Source organism: Zootoca vivipara, chromosome 3 (genome assembly GCF_963506605.1).
Source record: "Zootoca vivipara chromosome 3, rZooViv1.1, whole genome shotgun sequence".
Taxonomy (NCBI): Eukaryota; Metazoa; Chordata; class Lepidosauria; order Squamata; family Lacertidae; genus Zootoca; species Zootoca vivipara.
The window spans coordinates 8914617-8939969 of NC_083278.1; the positions used below are offsets into that span (position 1 = coordinate 8914617).

Below are 25353 nucleotides of genomic sequence, written 5' to 3' on the forward strand. Positions count from 1 at the left end.
CTTCCAAGGAGCTCAAGCTGGTGTACAAGGTTCTTTTCCTCCTCTCCATTTCATCCTCACAACAACCCTTTGAGGTAGGTAAGCCGTGTTGGTCTGCCGTAGTCGAAACAAAATAAAAAAATTCCTTCCAGTAGCACCTTAGAGACCAACTAAGTTTGTCATTGGTATGAGCTTTCGTGTGCATGTGCACACTTCTTCAGATACCTTTGAGGTAGGTTAGGCTAAGAGATGGTGGACGGCCCAAGATGCCCAGTGAGTTTCACAGCTGAGTGGTGGGATTCAATCCCTCTTCTCCAAGGTAAGTCCATGACAACTGGAATGAACACAACAGCCCTGTTAAATGAACAATCAAAGTTGTAATTCCCTTTTTATCTGCACAGCTCTTCAGGCGTGCTAAATGAGTATGTTGAAAAAATTCACAGCACCTTCATTGTTTACTAAATTAATATGCATTATTAATTGTTACTAACCGATCTCTCAAACCATCAATTTCTAAAAGTGGGGGTATCCATGGGTGCAGCTGCCCCCCCCCGATAACTTGGTTCTGCCCCCCTCCCCGATAAAGCCTGCCCCGCCCCCCAATATATCCTGGCTACATCTGCATGGCGGGATCCAAAAATGAATCGGACAATGTTGGGTTTTAGGGTCATATCTATCTATATGACCCTCGATTTGAGTATCAATTGCTCAGTGTGTAGGGCGCTGCAAAACGTGGCGTTTTCTCCGCCAAACTTTGGCAACGGTTCGAAACGATTTGGACAAGGTTAGATTTGTGGGTGTCAACTACGAACCCCGTGTTTGATTCCTCAATTACGCAGAGCGCTGCAAAACGACTGCGGAACCCTGGCACAGGTTTGGAGGGGGTCCCTAATGTCGGGGTCCCCTAGTTAATGAAGTTGGTGTGGGAGTGGGGGAGGTTGGCATAATTTCTTTCTAACCCCCACCCCATCCCACCCCCACCCTAAGATACCCCTTTGCCAAGAGCAGCAGCAGCAGCAGCAGCAGCCAGGAACAACGCTTCCAAACCCCAACGCCCCCGGCCATTCATTCAAGCCGACTCGTTTCACCATGGAGCGCAATGGGTTTATGCAAAGTGGGAAACCCATCGACACATCGCGTCGCGAGGTCATCATTCTTCACCCTCCGTCCGTCCGTCGCTTTTTTCGGCGGGATAAATATTTGTTGGTGGTGACTGGGGACCCCCCCCCCAATATTATTCAACGCGATTCCCCCCCCCCAACTGGCGCGCGCTGCTGGAGATGCGCCCCTGCCTTCCCGCCTCCTCGAGGGCGCGTCTCGCTTCCCCGTCCTTCTTCGCCTTACAAGGCTGCGCGCCAGGCATCCCCCTCCCCTTTCTCCCTCCCTCCCTCTCGGGATGGCAGGAGGCGGAGCTCCGGGATTTAGGGACCCTGCCCCGGCCCGCCCACGCCTCTTAGAGCCCAGCCCGGCGACGGCAGCGAAAGCAGCATCGCTGGTGGAGCGGGGGGGGGGGGAACGACGACGGCACCGCTTCCTCCACCTCCTCGGGTACCCAGAAAGGCCGCACTTGGCAGCGTCCATGTGGGCCCGTGTTGGGGACGACAGGTTAGTGACGAGTCTCGTTGTCCGGGTGGGGGTGGCGGGCAGGAGACGGAAACCCTCCACCGCCCCCCACGACCCTCGCCAACGCCTCGGGCTGGCAGCGCGCACAGCGGCCCGGGAGAAGGGCTGCTGCGCAAAGCTGGGAGGGGGCGCGCTGCTGGTGCTTTCAAAGGGTGGGGGCTCCCATCCCGACCCCCATCCCCGTCCCCTCAATCCCAGGCCCTGGATCCGTTCCCTGGCGTGCTCGGGACAGGCGGGGTCAAACTTCCCAGCAAGTCCGGCTGGCCACTGGGCGCTGCTGCCGCTGCTTGCACCTATTTTTTTTATCGCGTTGCGATAAAAGTCACGGCTGGTCGCTTTTGGGGTGTCCCCACCGCCCCCTCCGCCTTTGAAAGCTTTGCCAAAGGCGGCGCTGCTCTGGTTGTCTCCTCGCGCATTCTTCCGAGAAAGGGGCGCTTCCAGGTGTTTTGTGTGTGTGTGTGTGGGATTGGAAAGCATGCCGGCGAAGTCGGGTTGCGCAATGGTAAGTTTCCCCGAAGATGGGATTTCTTGCCGTAAGGAAATCGCAGAGGAGCTTGGAGGGGACGTCGTCTAAAGTCCCCGCCAAGGTGCCTGAACGAATGCTCGTTAAATATCCCGCGTCGTCTAAGCACCCCTTAGGATGAATGCTGGACAAACAGGTTGTCTGGAAGCCCTGGGGGTTTCTGACCATTACAGCCTCTTTGAAATTAGGCAGCCACCAAAGTACGGTAGAGATGCTTAAAAAACAAAAGGAGGGGTGGGGTGGATCTGGGCATGCTTAAAGAAGGCTCCACTGTATGCCTTGGGTCTTAATTTGCTTCGCTTTTGTGGGAAGGGGCATCAGCCAAGTTTTCTCCACAAGGTTGCCAAATTCCATCAAGCCCACCCTTCCATTCTCCTGCCTGTTTTTCACCACTTTGAACTACAGTCAATATAATTAAGCCCCTCTTGTTTATTCTGCCCTGGTAGCAGATTTCCCCCCTCTACATTTGAGAAGAAAACCAAGGGCAGGTTTTTGTTGAGGACCCAAAAAGGCTCCACCTGGCCCTCTGCTCATCCAGGAGCAGCAGAACAGGGGAAAGGCAGTCGTATAGACCACCTTCTTTACCTACGGCTCTTTTGATTTATTTTCTAAGTACCCCAGTTATTCTCTGAGAAATGACATCACCTTGCTGTTCTATCGTTGGTTCCCATGCAATCCAACACTGATTCTGACCCCTGTCTTGCAGGAGGCGGGGGGGGGGGTTGCCAACTTTTCACCTGGCCTCTCTAACTCTGCCTTCCACAGCCACCAGATGTGCAGATATTAGCAGGTGATGAAGTCTATCTGCTGTGAAAGGCTTCACCTACTGATTTCTGCACATCACAATGCTGTCAAAACACAGGTCTCCGTGTGTGTGTGTGTGTGTGTGTGTGTGTGTGTGTGAGTGTGTGTGTGTGTGTGAGTGAGTGTCAGTGTGTGATTGATTCACACAACTCCCTACCCCTCTGCTTTGAAAACAGCAGCACCCAGAACTGGAATTGGTAGCCCCACCCTAACCCAACCCCCCTTGTTCTCTTTCCTCTCGCTTTCTGCATGCTGAAAAATTCCACTCCCATCTCAGTATCCTTTCCCCATTCCTTTGTTGCAGGAGCAAGTTGATGTTATTTGCTGATAATATTTTTTTCCCTTTGTCCTTTCCTTTTCCCACCCTCCCCTCCCTGACTGCTTCTTACTACAACCACCACAGCTAACACAGGGCAGAACGCATTGAGAAGAGTGAGAAAACTTTCCACCGCACTAAGAAGGTGACCCTGGATGATAAAAGAACCAAATACAATGGCTGTTCCGGAAGATTCTATTGGACCACGACGTTACCGAGACTAGAGGCCTTTGGGTTACTCGTGCAAATGTCGCCCTAACCCTCACGGCGCACAGCAAAATTGTGTCCCTGGCCTCCTTTTTTTTTTACACGGGGGGAGAGCTATGACTGGGAAAATGGCATCTAGCCTCACTTGTACAGGGGTCGTATGGGCGTTTTTCTCCTTCCTATGCGCCGGGGTTTCCTGCGTTGGCTTCTTCATGCCTTACTGGCTGCTGGGCTCTCAGCTGGAGAAATCGGTGTCCTTCGGCACTTTCCGAAGATGCTCCTATCCAGTACGAGACGAGAACCTCCAGATCACGGTGATGGTGGAACAGTGTGGACGCTATGCATCCTTCCAGGCCATCCCAAGCGTGGAGTGGAGGATCTGCACTGTGGTGACAGGTCTGGGCTGCGGTCTCCTCCTCCTGGTGGCCCTTACGGCACTCATGGGATGCTGTGTGTCGGAGCTTATCTCCAGGACTGTGGGCAGGGTGGCTGGAGGACTCCAGTTCTTGGGTGGTGAGTAACACTGAACTTTTGACCACGGAACCTGCCTTTCCGCCAGTACAGAAAACAGTGCCTATGTTGTTCTTGTCTTTGTGTCTTGAATAGATTTGTACGTTAATTTTTCTGCTGGATCCGACATTTGCACTCTGTTAGGAATGGGAAAGGCTGCTCTCAGCACATCTCGATTTCTAAACTTTCAAACGAGCTAGTGCGCTGCTTTTACAGTACTGTTCTCTTTGTTGTTGTTTTTTTACAATATGGAAGAACGGAGATGCTTCAGAGCTAGTCCTAAGTTACGGCTCATGAAGTGGCAGATTCCTTTTTTCCGCCATTACAGTACGTACAGGAAAAGGGTATTTGACTGGTCGCCCAGTCCTAATGTTTGTTTGGAAGAAAGCCCTATTGATTTTAACGAGGCAGGCAAGCAGCACGATTGTATCCACATTTTACTGGGAAATAAGGTCCTCTGTGTTCATTAGGACTTTTTGCTTTCAGTCAGGTTCATGTGTAGAGTTGCACGTTTTCCAGTAATGTGCATATTTCCCCTCTCCTTTTTATATAAAAAAAATGTGTTTTGGATACTCGGTTTTACTCTTTCTGACCATATGGTTTTAATTTTAGCTTTTCCTCTCTTTTTTTGTGGCAACAGCACTCCCTACTTCTTTGTGTTGCATCCACGCCACAACTGCTTCTAATTCCAACCTCTGCAGCTGCTGTTGTGGAAGGGAAAACTTGATCAAAAACTCCAATTTCCCCTGTTCTTACGATATAGTCTTTGTGTTTGTGGTAAACTTGTGATCCTCCACTGGAGAAAAGTGATTTTGGCTTCCTAACAGCTGCATTGCCTCCACCTTAGCTAGCATTCTTTGCAGAAAACTCTGGGTTGCAATTTGAGCATGGGATGAACAAGGCCAGAGAGTGCTAACAAATGACAATTGCATTCTCAAAAGTACAGAGACATATTTCTGGCTGCTACTGGTGGTTCATTTTCTTCACCAATCCAAGGCTGATTAAAGTCTACGAAAAGTAGTGATGGGGGGTGGGTGGGTGGGTGGAGGCAGAACATTTTCCGCATAATCCCCCCCCTATTTTTCTGTAGTCTCCCTCCATTTTTTATTTATTTTATTTAGAAATGCACTGGTAGATAGCGGTAGCATTTCCTTAGTGACATTAAGAAAATGAACAAAGTATAAGTCAAGAAGGAAAACTGGAATGGTTGCTGCAGTTGCAGTACTAATCAAATCTAAAATCAAAGTTGTAGTTCAGTTTTCTTGGTAACTGTCTAGAGGAAGTACCTATATTTATGTCTACAGCTTCTCCAGCAGTTACCGGCAGTGGTTTTCAGTGTTGTCACTTTCCCTCTTAAAACCTAAATAACGCCAGGAAAGTGTGCGCTATTAGTTGTTGTGTCTTGAAATATTTACAAGTAATTCTAAAAATAGTTTCCAAGCAAATCTTCAAATTTCATAATATTCAAACCAGGCTAAGTGCATTTTATTGCATCCCCCCCACTGTATTTCCGTTCAGCTACTTTTGGCTTAGGGGTAAACCTTTCAGATACTAACCCAGTATATAAAATTGAACACGGCATGCATTTTTAACTTTGTTTGCAAAATTTAAGCTGAAAAAAGGCTGTTAAATTAGATCTCTATTCAATTTAGGGCAGTAGCCCCCTTTCACTGGTGAAGAGGCAATGAATGTCACATCCACGGTTCAATATTCTGTTTTGTGTATGGCTTTACTTGTATGTACTGAGAGTTGGCCTTAGTTAGAACATAAATTCCGTGTCCTGAGTTTTGACTGCAAGCTACAATAGAGAGTCTGATTTCCAGACGGCCTTGTCTTGGGCTATGTGTGACCAGTTAACTTTTTTTGTTAATAGAATAGTATCTAACAATGCTTTGCATTCCTGTGATTGTCATTCAGCCTGTCCCATACAATGGTTACAGTCAGAATGTTGTTGTAGGCATGCTGTTTTTTGGAGAGTGACGCGGTGTACGCTCATGTGCAAGCTTAGCAGTTTGAAGTTTATCTGGGCAAACAGGAAGAACAGGAAGATTCTTCCCTCTCCTCTTTTCTCCTCTTCTCTCTCTCTCTCTCTCTCTCTCTCTCTCTCTCTCTCTCTCTCTCTCTCTCAATCTCAATCTCTGTTTCTGTGTTTTAAGGCACTAAAATTCCAAGGAAGCTACAGGACCCCAGTGCTTTAAATCTGTCGCCACATAATCTTGTTATTTAATTAGTTTTGCAACTCTAGCAATGAGAAGTCTGGGAGCCATGAGTTCAAATGCTACGCCATGCTTGCGTATTTTCAAAAATGAGGAGCGCTCAGAAATGTGTACCTAAATACATACCTCATAGAAGTCCAATTCTACATACATGACATCTAAAAAGAGGAATTTGAGAGGGGAAAGTTAGGAGGGCCTCTTTAACATCTCATGAAAGAGAAATTGTGCTTCTCGTGAAAAGGCTGACACCTACACAGGAGAAAAAACAATGGCATTAAGATAGGAGAATGAGGTTTCTTCTCTTCCAGTTCCACTGACGTTGAAATATAATGCATGCTTTAAATAGTTATGCAACAATCCTTCCTTTAAGCTCCTTTTAAAATATTTAACCTAAGGTTTTTTTTATTTAGTCTGGATTTAGCCTAATCCTTATTAATAACTTCCGAACTACCAGCCCGCTTCTAGAAGAACAGCATTATGACTTAAAATTAGCAAAAATAAATAAAATTTAAAAAACCAAGAGCCCGTAACACAAACCTATTTATAATGGCATGTGGTTTTGCAAGTGAAAACCATACTTGGTTGGATACACTCTGGGATCAAGTGAGATATTCGGAGAATAGAAATCTGCAAGCAGATAGACCCTTGGGTATCGTGGAAACAAAATATTTGGCTGTGTGCTGTCTTCTGCATGGGCTCACACATTCCAGAGGTTGCTGGTTTTGCAGTGTGGATAGCCCGCTTGAAAACAAACTCACTCCATTTTGTGGAGCAGGTGTGTGAAGAGATTTGCTTGGCTGCGCTGCCATTCTTAAAAACGCTCACACGTGCGGCGGTGGCAGGGCTGCGGCCTGCATGAAAAATAACGGGTGGCTTGCTCCCATGGCAACCCACATCAGTGCTCCTTGTAGGCCATTGCTCTCTCCACCGTCCCTAGCGTGGGACAGGCAGTTCACTGTAGGGCTTGATATTGAGACCAGAGAGAGAGAGAGAGAGTCACTCAGGGACGCCTCTGATGTAAACTTGGCTGAGGCCGGGAGGAGGGTGGGTTCAGAGAGAGAGAAAAGGGGATATAAATGCTATTTCCTGTACAGGCTGCTGCACTGCTAAATTTGGAGAGCCAAAGCAACAGGAGATGTCTCTTGCTGTTTTTGATACTGCTCACGTAGTACGTTGCAAGCCTCCCTAGCAAGCTTTTCCATTCCTTTTCTCTCATTCTCTAGATTGGCTTTTCCATATATCTCTCGCGTATCAACCAATCCCTCCCTCTCTGTGGAGAATAAATGTGCCTTCCAGTTTTCCTCTTCTTCCTCTTTCCAAACTCTTTCCCCCGTAGTGCCATCCACCATTCCTCCCCACCCCCCAAAAATGTCTCCCACCTCAAGGCTACCTGACAGGAGGAGTCGGTAGTCTTGGACTCTGAAGCACATTTCAGAGCTGTAGCTCGTGCGGGAACACATGGCTGCCCCAATAAAAAGTTCAGGATTTGCATGAGGGAAGGAGGCAGGCCCCAGTCAGTGCCTTTGCAGAATGCAGGCTTTGCAAATTCAAGTCAAAAAGAGGTAACAAAAACCCCAGGCCCCCCAACATCTTGGTCCAATTTGCTTTCCCCCCCACCGGAGACGGCCCAAATTTTGGGTGCTTCGTGTAAAATAAATAAAAGCTTGCACACATTTCGTTAATTGTTGGAGCGCTTTCGGCTACCCGTGTGCCAAATTTCAGGGCTGCGTCTCATCAGGAAGTTCCACGGCAGGGGTCAGCAACCTTTTTCAGCCGTCCCTCAGACCATGTGGCGGGCTGGACTATATTTTGAAAAAGAAAAAAAAATGAACGAATTCCTTTGCCCCACAAATAACCCAGAGATGCATTTTAAATAAAAGCACGCCTTCTACTCGTAAAAACACCAGGCAGGCCCCACAAATACCCCAGAGTTGCATTTTAAATAAAAGCACGCATTCTACTCGTAAAAACACCAGGCAGGCCCCACAAATACCCCAGAGATTCCTTTTAAATAAAAGCATGCATAGGCCCCAAAAATACCCCAGAGATTCCTTTTAAATAAAAGCACGCATTCTACTCGTAAAAACACCAGGCAGGCCCCACAAATACCCCAGAAATGCATTTTAAATAAAAGCACACATTCTACACATGTAAAAACATGCTGGTTCCTGGACCGTCCACGGGCCGGATTGAGAAGGCAATTGGGCCTTTGGTTGCCTACCATGGCATTTGGAGTACATGAGCAAGCCAGCCAGTCCTGAGCAGCTTTTCATAGGAAAGCTACTAATAGCAGCTTTTTATTCTGCAAGTATTGTAGATGCACATATTGGGAAATCCCCTGAAGGCTCATTACAGTGCCTGAAGGGCAGAGGAACACTCACAGCCCAATGTGTCGTCCATATGTGGTTTTGTTTGCACCGTGCTGGAGTGCTTGCCTCTATTATGAGACATCTCTCCCTTCCTTCCTTCCTTTCTTCCTTTCTCTCTCTCTCCCTCTCTCCCTCCCTCTCTTTCTTATTATATTTTTATTCTGCTTTTCAGACAAAAAAAAGGAAAAATCTCTCAAAGCATCTCACCGCAATTAAAATTCAGCACACAGTGCCCAGACAGGCAGGGTACATAAATGAAAAGAAGAAGCAGGCCCCGCCCTCAGGCTTACAAACTAAAAAAGACAAGACAACAGAAGGGGAAGGCAAGGGAGCTGGAGCGAAAAGAAAGAAAAGGGAGATCAACATGTCAGTGCCAGAACAAAGAGGTGTGTTGGGGAGGGACTGCCGCTTGGCGCAAATGGAGCCCCTGCTTTTCCAGGTTCAATTCCTGGCATATCCAATTAAAAGGAAGGAGAAGGAGCTGATGGGGCCGAGAGACCTAGCTGCTGCCAGTCAGAGTAGACAGCACTGGGCTAGGATGGACCAATAGATCTGATTTGGTATAAGGCAGTTGCATGTATTCACAAGCAGGGATACGCAACTAAATTTCTAATTTCCCCGCAAGGGGCAACAACCTGGACCTTCCTTTCACCTCTGTGCTTGCAGGACAACTGACCATTGGAAAAGTATTATTTTGAGGAAGGAGCAGGCAGAGGAGGAATATTCCTGACAGCTTCTCGTTCTTTGGCTGATAATATCTGGGGCTGGATAAAATTTGTGCGATGGATATTGAATCCTAGATGTAAAAATGCCCCATTTTCAGACTTCCCTAGTAATCTGGTGTACTCCAGAAGATGCATGTGTACAGATTTTCAGGGTTCTGGCTAGCACTGGAGTAGCTCAACCACGTTAGGGTGCGGTTCATGTCTTCTTTCTGCAATTATTATTATTATTAGCCATGAATGAGTTACAGCCTCTTTCTTTATCTCTTTCTTTATCTTCTTCAGGTATCTGAAGAAGTGTGCATGCACACGAAAGCTCATACCAAAATAAAAACTTAGTTGGTCTTTAAGGTGCTACCTAAGGAATTTTTTTTATTTAGCCTCTTTCTTTATATATCTAACCCCCACCTAGGAAGTAGGGTCTCTAGCCTACGAAAGCTCATGCCGTACTAAATGTTTTAAGTCTCTTTCATTTTTTATTTTGTTTAGGAATTTTATCTTCCATCCCTCAGTTGTTGCCCTTCTCAGGGTAGCACTTTTCCAGCGCCACAGGGCTCGTCATTATTTCTGCTGCAACAGAATAACACCACTTATCTTCTGAGATTGGAAATGGTGTGAGAATGGCCAGATTGTCTCTGCATGGACTCCTGGCATCTATTATGGGATGGATGGCACAAACGTAGAATATGGAAAGTTGTATCCCAGTGTACAGGAGAAATCAGCTTTTAAGATTGTAAGAAAAGCCCTGCCTCTAAATTTGATTTGATTTTCATTTGATTTATTGTATATCTCTGCTGCTTTTTGTTCAGCTGAATCTCAAAGCATCTTACAAACAAATAAATAACCATAATCTACTGAAAAACAGCAGAACATCACAAATACAGCAAAAGCCATTTAAATGATTTTTTAAAAGATTTTTTATAATCATCAATAAAACAAATACGATATATAAGACATTATTTTCAAAATAGCAACTTAAAAAAAGAAGCTGAACAGGTAAATTGGCAGCAGAAGAGTCATTGATAATCACAACTTCCATGAGTTCCTCCCCCCCCCCAAACAAAAATGGAATTTTCGAATACCTGGACATATGGCAGTGTTCCCCCCCCCCCAATTGCTGCAAACTCTTGGTGATTTGGGTTGCCCTTTTCTGAACCTTTTACAGCTCTGCAATATCCTTCCTGGTTCTGCTTCAGCATGGCTTGTTCTTCTATATTTCATAGTGTTTCCCACCAGTTTTCCCAGAAAAGTCATTAAGCTAACTTCCCTGTAATTTCCCAGATCCCCCCTCTGAATCCTTTAAAAATAAAATAAAAAAATGAGTGTTTTACATTGGCTTCCCCCCTGTTTTCAGAGACAGAGGCTGATTTTTAGGGGCAAGTTGCATGTTTTTGCTAGTAGATCAGCACTTTCACATTTGAGTTATTTAAGAATTCCTGGGTGGATGTTATCCAGACCCATTGATTTGTCAGCTTTTATTTTGTCAAAAAGGCCTAGAACTTTGCCTGCTGTCACTACTATTTGCCTAAGTTCCTCAGACTCACTTCCTGTGAGAATTAGTTCAGGCTCAAGGATCTGCCCTACATCTTCTGCTGTGAAGACAGATGCAAAATTTTCATTTAGCGTCTTGGAAAAACCTTTTTCTTCCATTAGCATACCTTTGAGTCCCTTGTCCAAAAGTCCAACTGCTTCCCTAGCTGAATTCGGGCTGCTAATGCATTTGAATAGGGTTTTTTTTGGGGGGGGTATTATTAGTCTTAATGTTTTAGCAATGTGTTCTTTTTCCCATTCCTTATTGCTACTTGCCTTTCTTTTGCCAAAGTTCCTTTTTATTATCATTTGGACAACGCTTCCATTTTTAAAAGCAAGACTTCTCGCTACTAATATCTTCCTTGACTCTGCTCATTAACCACACTGGCATTTTCTTGGCCCTGATCTGTGGTATACATTCTAGCTTAGCTTCTCATTCTCCAGAAATGGTTTTAATGGCTGCCTAGCAGATATTCAACTTGTAGTGTTTCCTACATGGAAAGGCAATGAAACCACACCAGTTGGATTTTTGAAGCTACTAGATGGCGAGTTTATGAGATATGTACTATTTAATATGCTATGTGTGCAGCTCGGAAAATGTTGCTTAAATTTTTATTTATTTTTTATTGTCAGTCCTTTTTAGAAAAAGTGTACTTAATGGTCCTCGTGTTTTTCTCCAGTAAACAAATTGCAGCGGATTAGCTAATTATGATGGAAGTCTGTGTAGACAATATCAGATGTTTCCCCTATAGCATAAGTCGATTTAGACATAGGCTGTAACAATTTCAGAAATGTTTTTGGCTCATCTGAGTGTCGTTTCCCCAGATTTGTTTGTAAATCATAAAACGATCAAGCCCAGGTTCTCCATTCTTTGATTGTAAGACAAAATGCCAAATAACTTTCCAGCTTCTTGTCTCAGTCCGAGCTATGGGATGATGACCATATACAGTGGTACCTCAGTTTATGAACACAGTTGGTTCCAGAAGTCTGTTCATAAACTGAAGCGTTCATAAACTAAAGTGAACTTTCCCATTGAAAGGAATGGAAAGTGGATTAATCTGTTCCAGACGGTCCGCGGAGTACGTAAACTGAAGCGTTCATAAACTGAAGCGAACTTTCCCATTGAAAGGAATGGAAAGTGGATTAATCCGTTCCAGATGGGTCCGCGGCGTTCGTAAACCGAAAATTCGAAAACCGAGGTGTTCATAAACCGAGGTTCCACTGTACAGTATATACAGAACCCTTTCCAGGAAGCTGTTTGGTGAAACTTTATGTCAGCTGCTCTTCTTTCTTATACTGTACCCTCTTGACCAGGCATCCCCAAACTTCGGCCCTCCAGATGTTTTGGCCTACAACTCCCATGATCCCTAGCTAAGAGGACCAGTGGTCAGGGATGATGGGAATTGTAGTCCAAAACATCTGGAGGGCCGAAGTTTGGGGATGCCTGCTCTTGACAGTTAATACTTGGATTCTTGCTGCAAAGCATCAACTCAACCTCAGGTGTGGCTCCCATGGCTCCCACTTGCCCTAGGAGGCATCCTGCATTCACAGGTGCATAAAAAGGATTTACGGAAGCCTGTAACCCTCTTGGCACTAATCAACCGTACCCAGCTGCCACGTTCGCAAGGTGAAGACCTCAGGAGAGTTGGAGGTTCTGTGCTGTGATGCACAGAGGATATTGTGTTGTCAGAGATGCAATGCAGATCTCTTTGAGGTTGGACACAGATTGTGGTCTGAACCAAAAAAGATCAGCAAAAAGTGTATTCAAGGGAAATTGCATATTTTCCCCACATTTCTGAAGCTCTGCACCTGGCTGATTTCGTATGTTATGTTGAAGCACATAACCTGGAATAACAAGCGAGCTGTGTTTCCTCTTTGAAGTGTAGCTGCTTGACTTCGCTCTTGGTTTTTAAATCATGTCTCCCATTTACGCTTTCAGATCATAGCTGTCAACTTTTCCCTTTTCTCGCGAGGAAGCCTATTCAGCATAATGGATTTTCCCTTTAAAAAAAGGGAGAACTTGACAGCTATGTTTCAGATATACAGTGGTACCTCGGGTTAAGTACTTTGCTTCAGGATGAGAACAGAAATTGTGCTGTGGCGGCAGCGGGAGGCCCCATTAGCTAAAGTGGTGCTTCAGGTTAAGAACAGTTTCAGGTTAAGAACGGACCTCCGGAACGAATTAAGTTCTTAGCCCGAGGTACCATTGTATCATTAAGAAGCCATTGTGGCAATTAAAAGGTACACTATAACTGCCTTAAGTTCTTAAATTTCATTTCCTCCAGTGGTTTCTATTTGAGCTACAGGCCTGATTTTGTGGTATCTGTCCCAGGTAAATACGGTCCTTATTTTGCCTTGGGGAAGAGATTACAGGGGTGCCATAAAAATGTTGCTATGAATTGCTAGGGTTTGCCATTCTTCAAGTTTCAGCCCGTATTCCCCAGACTCTCTAGAACAGTGTCCCCAACCCCTGGGTCCCTAGATGTAATTAGACTACAACTCCCATCATCCCTAGTCAGCAAGGTCAGGGGTGATGGAAGTTGTAGTCCAACAACATCTAGAGACTACTAAGATTGGGAAAGGCTATTCTAGAAGTTAAATCTCTGTGAGGGAGGGCAGATGCATGTTGCGTCGCTGGTGATGTCAGCGTGAACCCTGAGGCACAGGGTAGTGCAAATCCTGCCATTTTAGACATCTCAGCTGCTGAGGCTCATTTTTCACATAGGCCAATAACTGTATTTTTCCATGTATAAGACACCCCTATGTATAAGACGACCCCCAAAATTAAGAAATTAAGTTGTTTAAGTCACTTCCACTAATTGCTCACCCGCCTGCCCGCCACTGCTGATCGCACACCCCGCTGCAGCCGCCAATTGTCTGCCCACCACTGCCGCCACCAACAGACCACCTGCCCACTCGCCTGCCTGCCTCACCACTGCCGCCAATCGCCTGCCCAATTGCTGCAGCCAATCGCCAGTGGGCCTTGCCACAGCCACCAATCACCCACCCAATCACCGCGGCCAATCTCCTGCTTGCTGCTGCCATTAAACACACGTCCCCCCTCTGCATTCACTATCCGTGTATTAGACGACACCCATTTTTTGCCCTTTTTTTAAAAGCGAAAAGCATTGTCTTATACATGGAAAAATATGGTATGTTTTTCTTTATCCCAAAGAACTACCACCCTTTTTGCAGAGTGTTAAGAGTTTTTGCAGTTACTGTATTTACCCAAACGTAATGCGCCATGGAATCTAATGCACACCCTAATTTTCGCAACATAATTTGGCAAAAAAAGGTGTGCATTACATTCGAATAAATCTGGTAGTTTAAAACCAGCCTATAGCAGGTCATGTGGAGAGGAGCCTTCAGCGGTGGACAGAAGGGAAGAAGGGAAGTCCTTGGACAGTGGTGCTTAGCGTGTGACTAGGAATATTGCAAGTGTGCAATGAGTTCCCTTAGAAGCAATGACATATTTAACGTGTGTGTGTGTGTGTGTGTGTGTGTGTGTGTGTTCTAACGGATGGGGCATAAATGATGCATCACTCTCCGCACGCATGGAGTCATCCACCGTGCCTAACTGCTGACGGAGGAGATTCCTATCCTTGCAGAACTATATCAGGGGATCAGAATAATCTGCCTCTCCACTGAAGCCAGCCTCGGGCAAGCGTCGCGCTTCCATTCTGCCCATATGCTCCCAGCATCAGAGAGCACTGCTCAGGCGCACAAGTCATGAGCCAGCCAGAGCTGGGTGTTCCTTTGACGGAAGGAAAGCTGTTGTTCCTGGAAATTCACTTGTGGGGGGATTGCATGGTAGCAAAAAAATATAAAAAAATAAAATAAAAATCTACTAGTCGTATACTTTCAGAAATCACACACATCTGGCCAGGAGTCAGGAAACAGAAATGGCATTATCCCTGTTCGTGTGATGGGATTTTATCTGTCTGCTGCACATGATGAATGTATGCAATCAGCTCTACATGACTCTGCCCTTGAGGAGTTGTAGCGCAGAACGCAGTGGCCCGTGTCCTGATGAGAGAGGGCTGGCAGGAGCAAATAAGAGCTGTTACACAACAACGACGCGGGCTATCCAGCTTCCAGACACAGCCCAAGGCGGCTGCTGTTGATCTATGACAGCCAAAGTGCCTTGGGATCTGGTGCGCTCAAGGAATGTCTTGACTCTGATTAAAATGTTCCACGAGGCCCTGCTTCAAACGCTGTCTGCATGTACCAGGGCAGGGTGGAAAGGCAGCCTGTGGACCTCTGGGTGTCTTTGGGACTCCAACTCCCCCCCACCCTCAGCCCGCATTGCCAGTGGTCAGGGATAATGGGAATTGTAGTCCAGCAACATCTGGAGGCCCTAACATTCCTGTCAGGAGCAAGCAGGCGGTAAATTACAACGTGCAAGTTGGACCTAACTCTTCACTAGCAAAAACACGTTCTGTACACGAGTGTCGGGCCTAAGGAGCAGAACAGTTCAGTCCTAGTCGGTCTTGCCCCCATGAAGCAGTTGCTGAGACTGCCTCCCCCATAGCTGCCTAAGTCTCCTCCTCTCCAGGATTCTTTTCAAGCAATTGGAGACTACACATTGCCCATCTCTCCTGCCCTTTTCATGCCTCTTCTGGTTCTGGGGGACCAGGGAGGACGTGTCTCTTCACCAGCCTGACTCATCTCCGCATCTTGGCCTTGTTTCTCCCACCGTCCTGCTTCTTCTTCTGGACTTCTCTAAGCCCACTCATCCCTGATACAGTACCCCTCTTCCCAGTCTTCTCCCTCTGACTACTCATTGTTATCCCACCACCTCTCCCCGGCCTCTGAGTCTTATTGCGGTTTCCCCCAGCTGGTTCCTCCCATCATTTCTCTATGCCCAACCTCTCCATGGCAGTTCCCCACCCTTGTACTAGGGCAGTGTTTCCCAAAATTGGGTCTCCAGCTGTTTTTCAGACTACAATTCCCATCATCCCTGGCAACTGATCTTGCTTGCTAGGACTGATGGGAGTTGTAGTCCAAAAACAGCTGGAGACCCAAGTTCTGGAAACACTGACTGCCCCAGGGTGTGAAGTGGGACCTCCTTTTTAGCAGCCTTAATTTTGTGGACTTGCTTCCTAATGGAGCCCAATGTTTCAGGATTTCCTCCCCTCCCCCTTTCTTTTAAAATACTTGTTTGATTCTGCTGTGAATGTTCTGTTATATTATCAGAGGAGTGTTGGCTTTTTGTCCATTTTTACTGCATTTGAGATGTATTAATTAACAACTCTGAATGTAATTTGAGAAGAGCCGGGTATTAAATGTAACCTTTATTACGAATTTAGAGCACTGAACAGTCTGCGGTGAATACTCATTGTAAGACATCTTTATGAACTATGGTCACTTGGGAAGCAATTATTAGTGTTTGCAGAATCTTTAATCACCACTTTGATCTCCAACAAGCAAAGGGTTTTTATAGATCCTGACATTCATTTTGCTGAAAGAACAACTCAATTTAATGGTAGCTTTAGTGCCAGTGGGGCTTTAAAAAAAAAAATCAATTCAGCAGTTACTGGCACGGCCTTTTATCCTCATATGGAGTTGTTTGTGTTTTTCGCAATTCATGAATGCATATTACTAAATTAATTCCTACTTCCCTGCTGTTCAGAAATAATTGTTTCAATAATAAAGAACTGTGATCTGATACATATACCGGTAGCTGCTAGGCAGAGGATCAGATAGTAGATAGGTCACATCTCTCCGCAGGCAAGGTCCCCCCCCCGAAATATATTGTGTGTAGTTCCACGAAAATTTGACGCTTTCCCATCTAGAGGTAGCTAATTTTTTCATGAGGCTTGGGGCAGTTTGCCTAATAGGACAGTTCTCTTTTGCAGCCTTGCATGCAGAAAAAACAATGGAGTCCGGCGTTATCAATTAAGGAAAGACGTCATGGTTGGACAGGTCACCTCAGATGCACAAACAGGTGTCGGGACTAAGGAAAGGGTCCTGTTACTGGTAAATTCATATGGCCTATCATGGGCATAGCCAGGATTTTTGTTTTTTGGGGGGGGCAGAAGAACCTCAATTGTTATGTATTTTTATTGATTTTTATTGATTTGGGGGGGCAAGCTGCCCCTCCCTGCCCTGCCTTGGCTACACCCATGTGGCCTCTGATGCTGGCCAATCAGACGTAGGCTGTAAAGGAACCAAAATGGCAGGGCTGGTTAAAGAGATTTCACCATTGGATTGCAGAGTTTCATATTTATTCAGCGGACTAGTTAGTGCACTTATATATCCCACTTTGTAGCCCCAAGAGGCTCTCAAAGTGGCTTTTAGGATTCTCAGAATGAAATCACATTCAGATCTTTAGTACAGGAACGCCAGTTACACGGGGCGCATCCAGGGTGAATTTGATTTAAATCAAATCACGATTTAAACCACAATTTAAAACACTAGTCAGTAAATCTTGATTTAAATCACTAGTCAGTAAGACTTGATTTAAATCATTTTTTTTACAGAAAGACCCATTTTTTGCTGGTATAATCTTAATGTTTACAACCAGATGAAGGTTTCATTTTTGGAATAATAAATTTTCAGAGTAGTTTTTACAGTTTTATAAAAAATTACTGATTTGGTTATACTATTAGAAATACAAAGACAGATAATTATGAAATTATTGTGAGATTTAATAAGTTAACTCTTTATATTTGGACAACTTTTCTGCTGTACTTTATTGGAAGGAGAAAAACAATCATTTCCTTAATAATAATTTAAACAATTTATTTAACTAAAACAATAACATTATAGCCTATGCATCCATGTTTGTTAACTGATGTGGTTAAACAATTATTATTATTATTATTATTTTAAAAAACCTTAGACTGAGTTTTAGCACACATGAAAAACTTAAAACAAATCCTTTATTTCCTGATGAATAATAGCCTTTGGACTATAATGTAGCATAAATAGAAAACTATCTTTGGAAAGGTTTTTCCTCCAAAAGCATTATGTTTTTAAAAATCCAATTTAAATCAAAGAAATCTGATTTTTTATATATATTTAAAAAATTGTTGATTTTTATCCACCCTGGGCGGATCCAAGTTAGTTGTCCCATTCACTCGAAGACCTCTGTGTGTGCAATGAAACTTCACCCCCCCTCTCTCCTCCCCACCCAAATATATTCTGGGAGTTTTACCCAACCCAGTAAAGCAGATGTGAGGGACGCAAGGATAGGAGAGGGAAGGGAAGTCCTGTTGCACAAATGGAAGTCCTTGTGTGAAGAGGATGGCTTGGTTGGGTGCGACCTGTGGTCTCCATAGGGACCTAGGATTATTCAGGCAGCATTTCCTGCCCTCTTCGCTGTCCTTAGTTCAAGGGTCAGCAAACTTTTTCAGCAGTGGACTTTTTCAGTCCACTGTTCCTCAGACCATGTGATGGGCCGGACTATATTTTGAAGGGGGGAAAAATGAACTAATTCCTATGCTCCACAAATAACCCAGAGATGCATTTTAAATAAAAAGGACACATTCTACTCATGTAAAAACATGCTGATTCCCAGACCGACCGCAGGCTGGATTTAGAAGGCGATTGGGCCGCATCCAGCCCCCGGGCCTTAGTTTGGGGACCCCTGCCTTAGTTGGAAGGCAGGAGCTCTCTCCAAAGTCCTCTGAGGCAAAGGAGTGGGGCTGAGCTTCTGGATCTCACTGGGAACAAGATGGAAACTGTCTTCAAGTTCTCTCACAGGCCGTTGCCAGGCAACAGCTCCCTCCAAGTTCCTCCGAGTGAGAGGAGTGGGGCTGAGCAGCTGGAACTGTGATGGAAGCAATTTTCCAGGCACCACTCCCAAAATATAAGTACCGGTATCTTGCAAATTTGCATGGAAGTCTAAGAGCTTTGGGGGGGGGAATATTCCTAGAACTGCCAGTTTTTTAAAGGTCATTCCTTGTGCACAGCAATCTCCAATGAAGAATTGTGCATGGATTTCTCATCAAAGTGGGATGCATATGTTTTGTTCTCATTTTAAGCTTCCACCTTGAAAACCCATCCAAGCGGTCTACCTTCCTTGGCCCCTCAGTAAGGGACCATTGTGGTAATGCAGCTTGCTTTTTAAACAAATGCACGGCAGTGACGGCACAGTGTTAAACATTCGTATGTAAGGCACACACTTGAGCTCCGTTCAAAGTAAACATGCATAGCCTTGAGTGACACGTGCCAAGTTTTTGCTTATTTAATTCTAAATGTCTGCCTTTACCTTCCAGATCTTGCTTGGTTAAGCTAAAAATGAAATTCCAATAACATTTCCCTCCTCCGAAGCGGACTTTAGGAACTCCGTTAGGGATTTTTGTGTTTCTTGCCTTTGTTTTATTCCCAGCAAAATGTGTGTTTGGTGTTTTCCAGTCTGTTGCTGTGTGATTTATGAGCCTTTCATGAGCAGACATCCAGCAGCTTGTAAATAATTGCACTGACAAGGAAGGCCAGTCTGGTAAACAGATTATTCCTAATTGTGCAGGGAGCGAGTCAGGAATCCTACCGTCACATACAGAAGCACACACCATTCCTCATGTTTTTCCAAAGCCCTGGCTGAAGACTTAAAGGGCAAGCCACGTCATAGTTGCGTGAGCGGAGTATAAATAAAATATGTGTGCATTGAGTCCGGAAAGAATCTATGTGCATTGAGTCCGGAAAGAATGAATTGGTACTCTTCCAAGGCTGGTTGAACATTACAGTACAGTATTGCCAAAGACTGAAAAAAGCTATACTCTCTTGTTTTGGCACAACATACCCTAGTATGCTTAATACATGATACTCTGGGCAACATTTACTGCCCTGGGAACCTCTAGCTAGAATAACGAGTTGTAAATACAATAGATAATAATTAGAATAATTTGTAACAGAAGCTCCACCAGGCTTCTTCAAAGATAAGCAGCTAACAAGGTAGCCACTCGGCTTGCTGTTTGTGAAAAATCAGCCTTGGAAAGGCTGAACTTCCCTGATTCGCAATTGTCTGAAGACCTGTTTCTGCCTTCTCCCTGACCTCCGTTTTATTTTCTTATTGGTCTGCAGGCTTGTTAATTGGTTCTGGCTGTGCTCTTTATCCTCTGGGCTGGGACAGTGAAGAAGTCCGGCAGACCTGTGGTTACCTTTCCAACCAGTTTGAGCTGGGTAAGTAAGTGGCTGCCAATGGAGCAGGTTTAAATGAAGTTAACGGTTTTGACCGAGTCTGCTGAAGCACTTTGCATGATCTGCTTAAGCCTTTCTGCCCCCCTGAGCACTGAAATTCCTTCGCCACCAAAGTTAGGACAGTTGCCACCAGCCCTCCTGTTACAGAGTGAAAGGTTTACTTGCTGCCTACTCTGAGAACCTGCCAGGATTTTATTGTATTTGATTGGTGGTATGGTGCCTCTCTCTCCTCCCACCAGTAGCTTGGGAGGTCTGGAGGAACACCATGAGGCTGCAGGTGGGTGATTTGGGGTCGTAGTACAGTGGTACCTCTGGTTACGAAGTTTATTCATTCCAGAGGTCCGTTCTTAACCTGAAGCACCACTTTAGCTAATGGGGCCTCCTGCTGCCGCTGTGCCACCGGCGCACGATTTCCGTTCCCATTCTGAGGTAAAGTTCTCAACCTGAGGTATACTACTTCCAGGTTAGCAGAGTTTGTAACCGGAAGTGTTTGTAACCCACGGTACTTCTGTATATAGCGTGTCTCCCAGTTGTCATCATGAGGCATGTGCAAAGTGCTTGAGAAAGAGGAGGAGAGTGATCTGCTGCCTGCTGCATTGTATCCAGGGACCGGATGCTTCTATCTGCTTAAGAGTGGGCCATTCCTGTCACTTAAACTCTTGAGCTCATGAATTGGAGTCATGTTGCTCCTCCCAAGTCCTGCAAAGCAACAGAGGGTGGCCGAAGCTTGCCCAGGTGAATGAATGAGCAATCCAGTAGCAGAGAGTTGCCTGCAGGCAATGTGCCCAAAGGGGTTTGGGGGGGACAGGTGAGCTAATGAGCAACTTGCATCTCTTACCTGGAGATCCTAAGCAAACTCTACTGGGGCAGAAGTACCATATTTTTCCCGTGTATAACATGCCCCCATGTATAAGACGACCCCATTTTGGGGGGACTGCAACAAAAAAAATTTAGGGGGAAATTGCCCAAAGATGTTGAGCCTTTTTTTGGGGGGGGGGAGATTGCCCAGAGTTGTTGAGAGCCAGTGTGTTGTAGTGGTTAAGAGCAGTGGACTTGTAATCTAGTGAACCGGGTTCGCTTCCCCGCTCCTCCACATGCAGCTGCTGGGTGACCTTGGGCTAGTCACACTTCTCTGAAGTCTCTCAGCCTCACTCACCTCACAGAGTGTTTGTTGTGGGGGAGGAAGGAAAAGGAGATTGTTAGCTGCTTTGAGACTCCTTATGGTAGTGATAAAGCGAGGTATCAAATCCAAACTCCTCTTCTTCTTTTGAGGGGTGGTCACCAACCCCCAATTGCTTGACCACCTGCCCACTTGACGCAACCACAGCCAATTGCATGCACGCCTCCCCACTGCTGTAAATCAACCACCCAATTGCTGCAGCCAATCGTCAGCAGGCCTTGCCGCAGCAACCAATCACCGCTGACAATCTCCTGCTGGCTGCTGCCACCAATCGCCTGTCCCCCCTCTGCTTTCTGTATATAAGGCGACATGCAATTTTTTGCCTATTATTTCCAAGGAATACATATCGTCTTATTCCTAAAACTAGCATTCATCATCTGGCGATTCAAGCTTTTGGGTCATCCCTAGTGACAAGACACCAGCTTGTACACAATGTGGACATTGCAGCCCAAGCGAGGCACCCAAGTCCCCCACATTGAAATGGGAAGTTATGCATAATTCTCTGTCTTGATGTTATTGGGATAGAAGAGTCCCGCTTTAATATTTGCGCACCCAAAATAATTACATGCCTCGTAACAAAAACGCCCCTCTTGTTTGTTCTTTGCAGTGTTTCCTTGAATTAATTGCAGTTTGCATTTTTAATTTAAAAGAAAAAAAGAAACAGAATAATGGTGAAAACCATCTAATATTGTCCTTTGTGTTTTGTTTACCTGTAGGCACCTGTGAAATTGGCTGGGCTTACTATTGTACTGGAGGAGGAGCTGCTGCTGCGATGTTGATCTGCACTTGGCTGGCCTGCTTCTCTGGCAAGAAGCAGAAACAGTACCCTTACTGAGGCCAGAAAGACCCAGCACTAAGAGAACCAGTTTAGGGATTTGGAGTGTGGGGGTGGGGCGAGAGAAAGGAAAATAAATGTGCATGTAAGCCTTTCTTGGAAAGGAGCATTTTTTCTTCACTGTAGCCAGATCAATACAAACAAGAGTCAGTGACGTTTGACACTGATTGAACAGTGGGGTTCTCTGTAACTTAGGGGTATAAACCAGGAATTTCATGGAGCTTATGCTCTTAACCACTTTATTCCTAGCCTATTGTGGTGTAGTAGAAAATGCAGGAAGTATTCACTTTCTTGTGTGTAGGGAGGAGGAAATTAAGGGTTTTTAAGCAGTGCTTCAGTTGAAAGGGTTTAAAAAAACAACATGCTGGAAGACAAGGATGTAGCCTTATAAAACATTATTTAACATGACAGGGGATTGGACATAAAGGGGGCATTTCTTCACGGTTTTGTTACTCTCACGGTGTGAGTAACCAGATTTCTCTGACGTGATCAGCCACGTCGGCCCACAGCTACAGCACCTGCCTTGTGTGTGGATGGCATCAATTTTGAGGCCTTAAAAGTATTAGCCAATCTGATGCGGAGTTTAATTTTGTGAACTTAACTATGAAACTTGTTACGTGAATCCTGTAAAGCACATCTGCCTACTTTTGCACAGACACTTTTTCCTTCACACGGCACCTAACTGCAGATTATGTGGAGATTTTTTTTTGCCATGTACCAGGCTCCAACCAATTGGACTCCTTTGCCTGCCTGCGTACCATCCAGCAGTTTGTAGTAGTAGCTCACTGTGGAAGGCTCTGATACTCAGGCAAAGCAGCCAAGGGGTTTTCATCGATATATATATATATATATATATATATATATATATATATATATATATATAGCACAGAGATCCACATCAAGTCATTTCTCTCCTTTCACAAATGCACATGCTAACTCGCCGTTTTACTTTCATATAACCTGCAGAAATACGGCCAAAGTACACATTGCACATACGTTTTTACAGGTATTTTGTGTGTAATGAGAGTCTTTTTTGGCATTGCGGGTGGGGAGAACTGAGCATAGTTTCATCCCACCATCACAATTCCATGATGCAAAAAAGGGGGTGTTACTCTGTTATTGCAGACATTTTATAAAGTGTACATTCACACACAGTATCACACCTATGCAACAAAGGTTTCTCTTCATTCACAGATGGAAATGCTCACAGATTGCCTGTTCAGCCCCCTCTTCCTCCATGTTAATTCATGCACACATACCTCAAAGCACAGCACATATACATCCACTGACCCCATTTATATACCGTACACTTCCTCTTCGGGCATGCTTTTTTACGCTCTCGTCCTCTTGATTCATTACATTCACTCCCTAGAGAAGCGATGAAGACCAGTATGTCCGCTCCTGCTTCTCCTTCTTCCGCTGCGTGGCTTCAGATGTTCACCAAAAGTAGCAACAAAGGAAATGCAAGCGACTTGCTTCCGCTCTAGTAGTTTTCATGTGAAAGGGAGATGCGGGCATTGCCTGCTGCAAGGTCTGCATTCTCCTTGGCACAGAGTGTGCGGCTCAATGTCGCACAAGACCAAGAAATAGCAACAGAGGACAAGTCCTTCTTTGTTTACTTGGATAATTTTATTTGTTTCGAGACCACTACTTTTCTTACTGCTTCGGGCAATGAGCCGCTCACACAAAATCACTGTGGAGCAGAGCAAGTTAATACTCCTTGCACTTCTGTTTTGTTTTGCTCTGCTCTAGATCATATGAATTTCAGTATTATACCATGTTTTAAACTAAAACATAAACCCTAATGGACTAAAGGGCCATTTTTTTCAGTATTTTATATAATCTGTGTACACGTGTTCTCATGTTTTAATGGCCTTTTCAGACCTATATACATTTTATTAACCTCAATGTTTTTCAAGTTTCTTACCAAAATGCAATATTTTACTCAGCATATGTAGCCTTTTAGATAGGGACGTTCTATGAAGGGCAGGAAGGAGACAGTTCTGTCCAATGAGAATTGTGGGTGTGGCACAGTAGTATATTATGACTTATGCAAGAGCAATGACAAACATCTTCCAACTTTTGTTACTAATAGCTAGGTACTTATTGATGTATTGTGCTGTATTGTTTATTTTAATATTCATCTTTGTAATATAATATAAAATGTACGATATCGTTTGTATTTTAGAATCTGTAAATAAATGTCTTCTCTATGATACTTCAGCCGTCTGGTTGAGTTTCCCTCCCTCCTTTATTTTTTATTATTACCGTACATACTTACTCAATTCATATACTCCTCTTCATCTATCTTTCATAGCTGTGGCTTTACAGGATGTGTGTAAATGTCAGCCTGTACCTTGAAAGTAGGATATCCATTTGCAAAGGCTGCCAAACCGAACGGGGTAGGACTGACATTGACCAACATTCCTTTTCTGGAAAAGTGAAGTGTTCGAAGAACTCCCACAAGACCCCATACATGAGAGGTTTGCCATGCTAATTCTGATCTGTAGCTGCCTGAAACCCTGGCAGCAAAGGAGAGGATGCTTCCTGCTCAAGGACCTCTCCTTCAAGACCTGTTGGTTGACCTGGAGCCAGGGGCTCTCTACATCAATGAGGAATGCTGCATCTTTTGCCCAGATAAAATGACCTGTCCCCAGCTTTCTCTCCTCCCACCATTCCCAGGACACAGTTGTTCTGAATTTCTGCCCTTGTCCCAGACACTTCAGGGAAAAGAAGTGGCATGTAAGCAGGACCTCAAACACATTCTATCTATCCCAACAGGACTTGCCCAATCATTAAGAGTCCCTGTTTGTCTCCTTCAAACCAGGTGCACATGGCCATCAGGTGTCCAGAGCCACTATCGGTCACTGGGTATGGGAAGGTGCAGTCAAGAGCTTATAGAGGCAAGGCTAGGGTTCCCCCAAGGAGTATCACTGCCCACTCCATCAAGGGGGCAGCCACCATACTGCGGCCCACAGAAGTACATCCCTAGAGGATTCCCTTCCACGTTGACACTCAAGATGAACAAATATGCCTCTGCCAATACAGCCTTTGGATGGAGTACCCACTTGGGATGAACGGGCTGGTGTAGCAAGGAGCTCCACCCGGATCAGACCCAAGGCTCCTTGGGTCTTGTTCCTCTGATCAGTCTAGCACAGGAACTCCCAGGGACCTCCCTCACTCTCCCTGTTACGTTAAGGACCTCAATGTCTGGGGCCAGTTCAGTCCTACTGTAACGGAACAGTTCTCAGTATTGTTATTACTGGGTGTTGGATCGGTTGAAAGAAAGTTCTTTCCCCTTCCTGCTGCTCAGCACTACGAAATAATGTCAATCAGTGCTGACTCTACCTCCAGGGGGAGTTAACTCTTTCCTGCATGCTCCACTCTCCGCTGAC

General features: G+C 45.1%; 1 protein-coding gene across 1 annotated transcript; it reads left to right on the forward strand.

The window, feature by feature from the left end:
- Positions 1-1421: 1421 nt before the first annotated feature.
- On the forward strand, positions 1422-24181 carry LHFPL6 (LHFPL tetraspan subfamily member 6). Its single transcript, XM_035110202.2, has 4 exons — positions 1422-1584; positions 3333-3965; positions 19827-19925; positions 21840-24181. The coding sequence occupies exons 2-4, from the start codon at positions 3569-3571 to the stop codon at positions 21956-21958; spliced, it is 615 nt and encodes a 204-aa protein (XP_034966093.1). The 5' UTR covers positions 1422-1584; positions 3333-3568; the 3' UTR covers positions 21959-24181.
- Positions 24182-25353: the final 1172 nt, after the last annotated feature.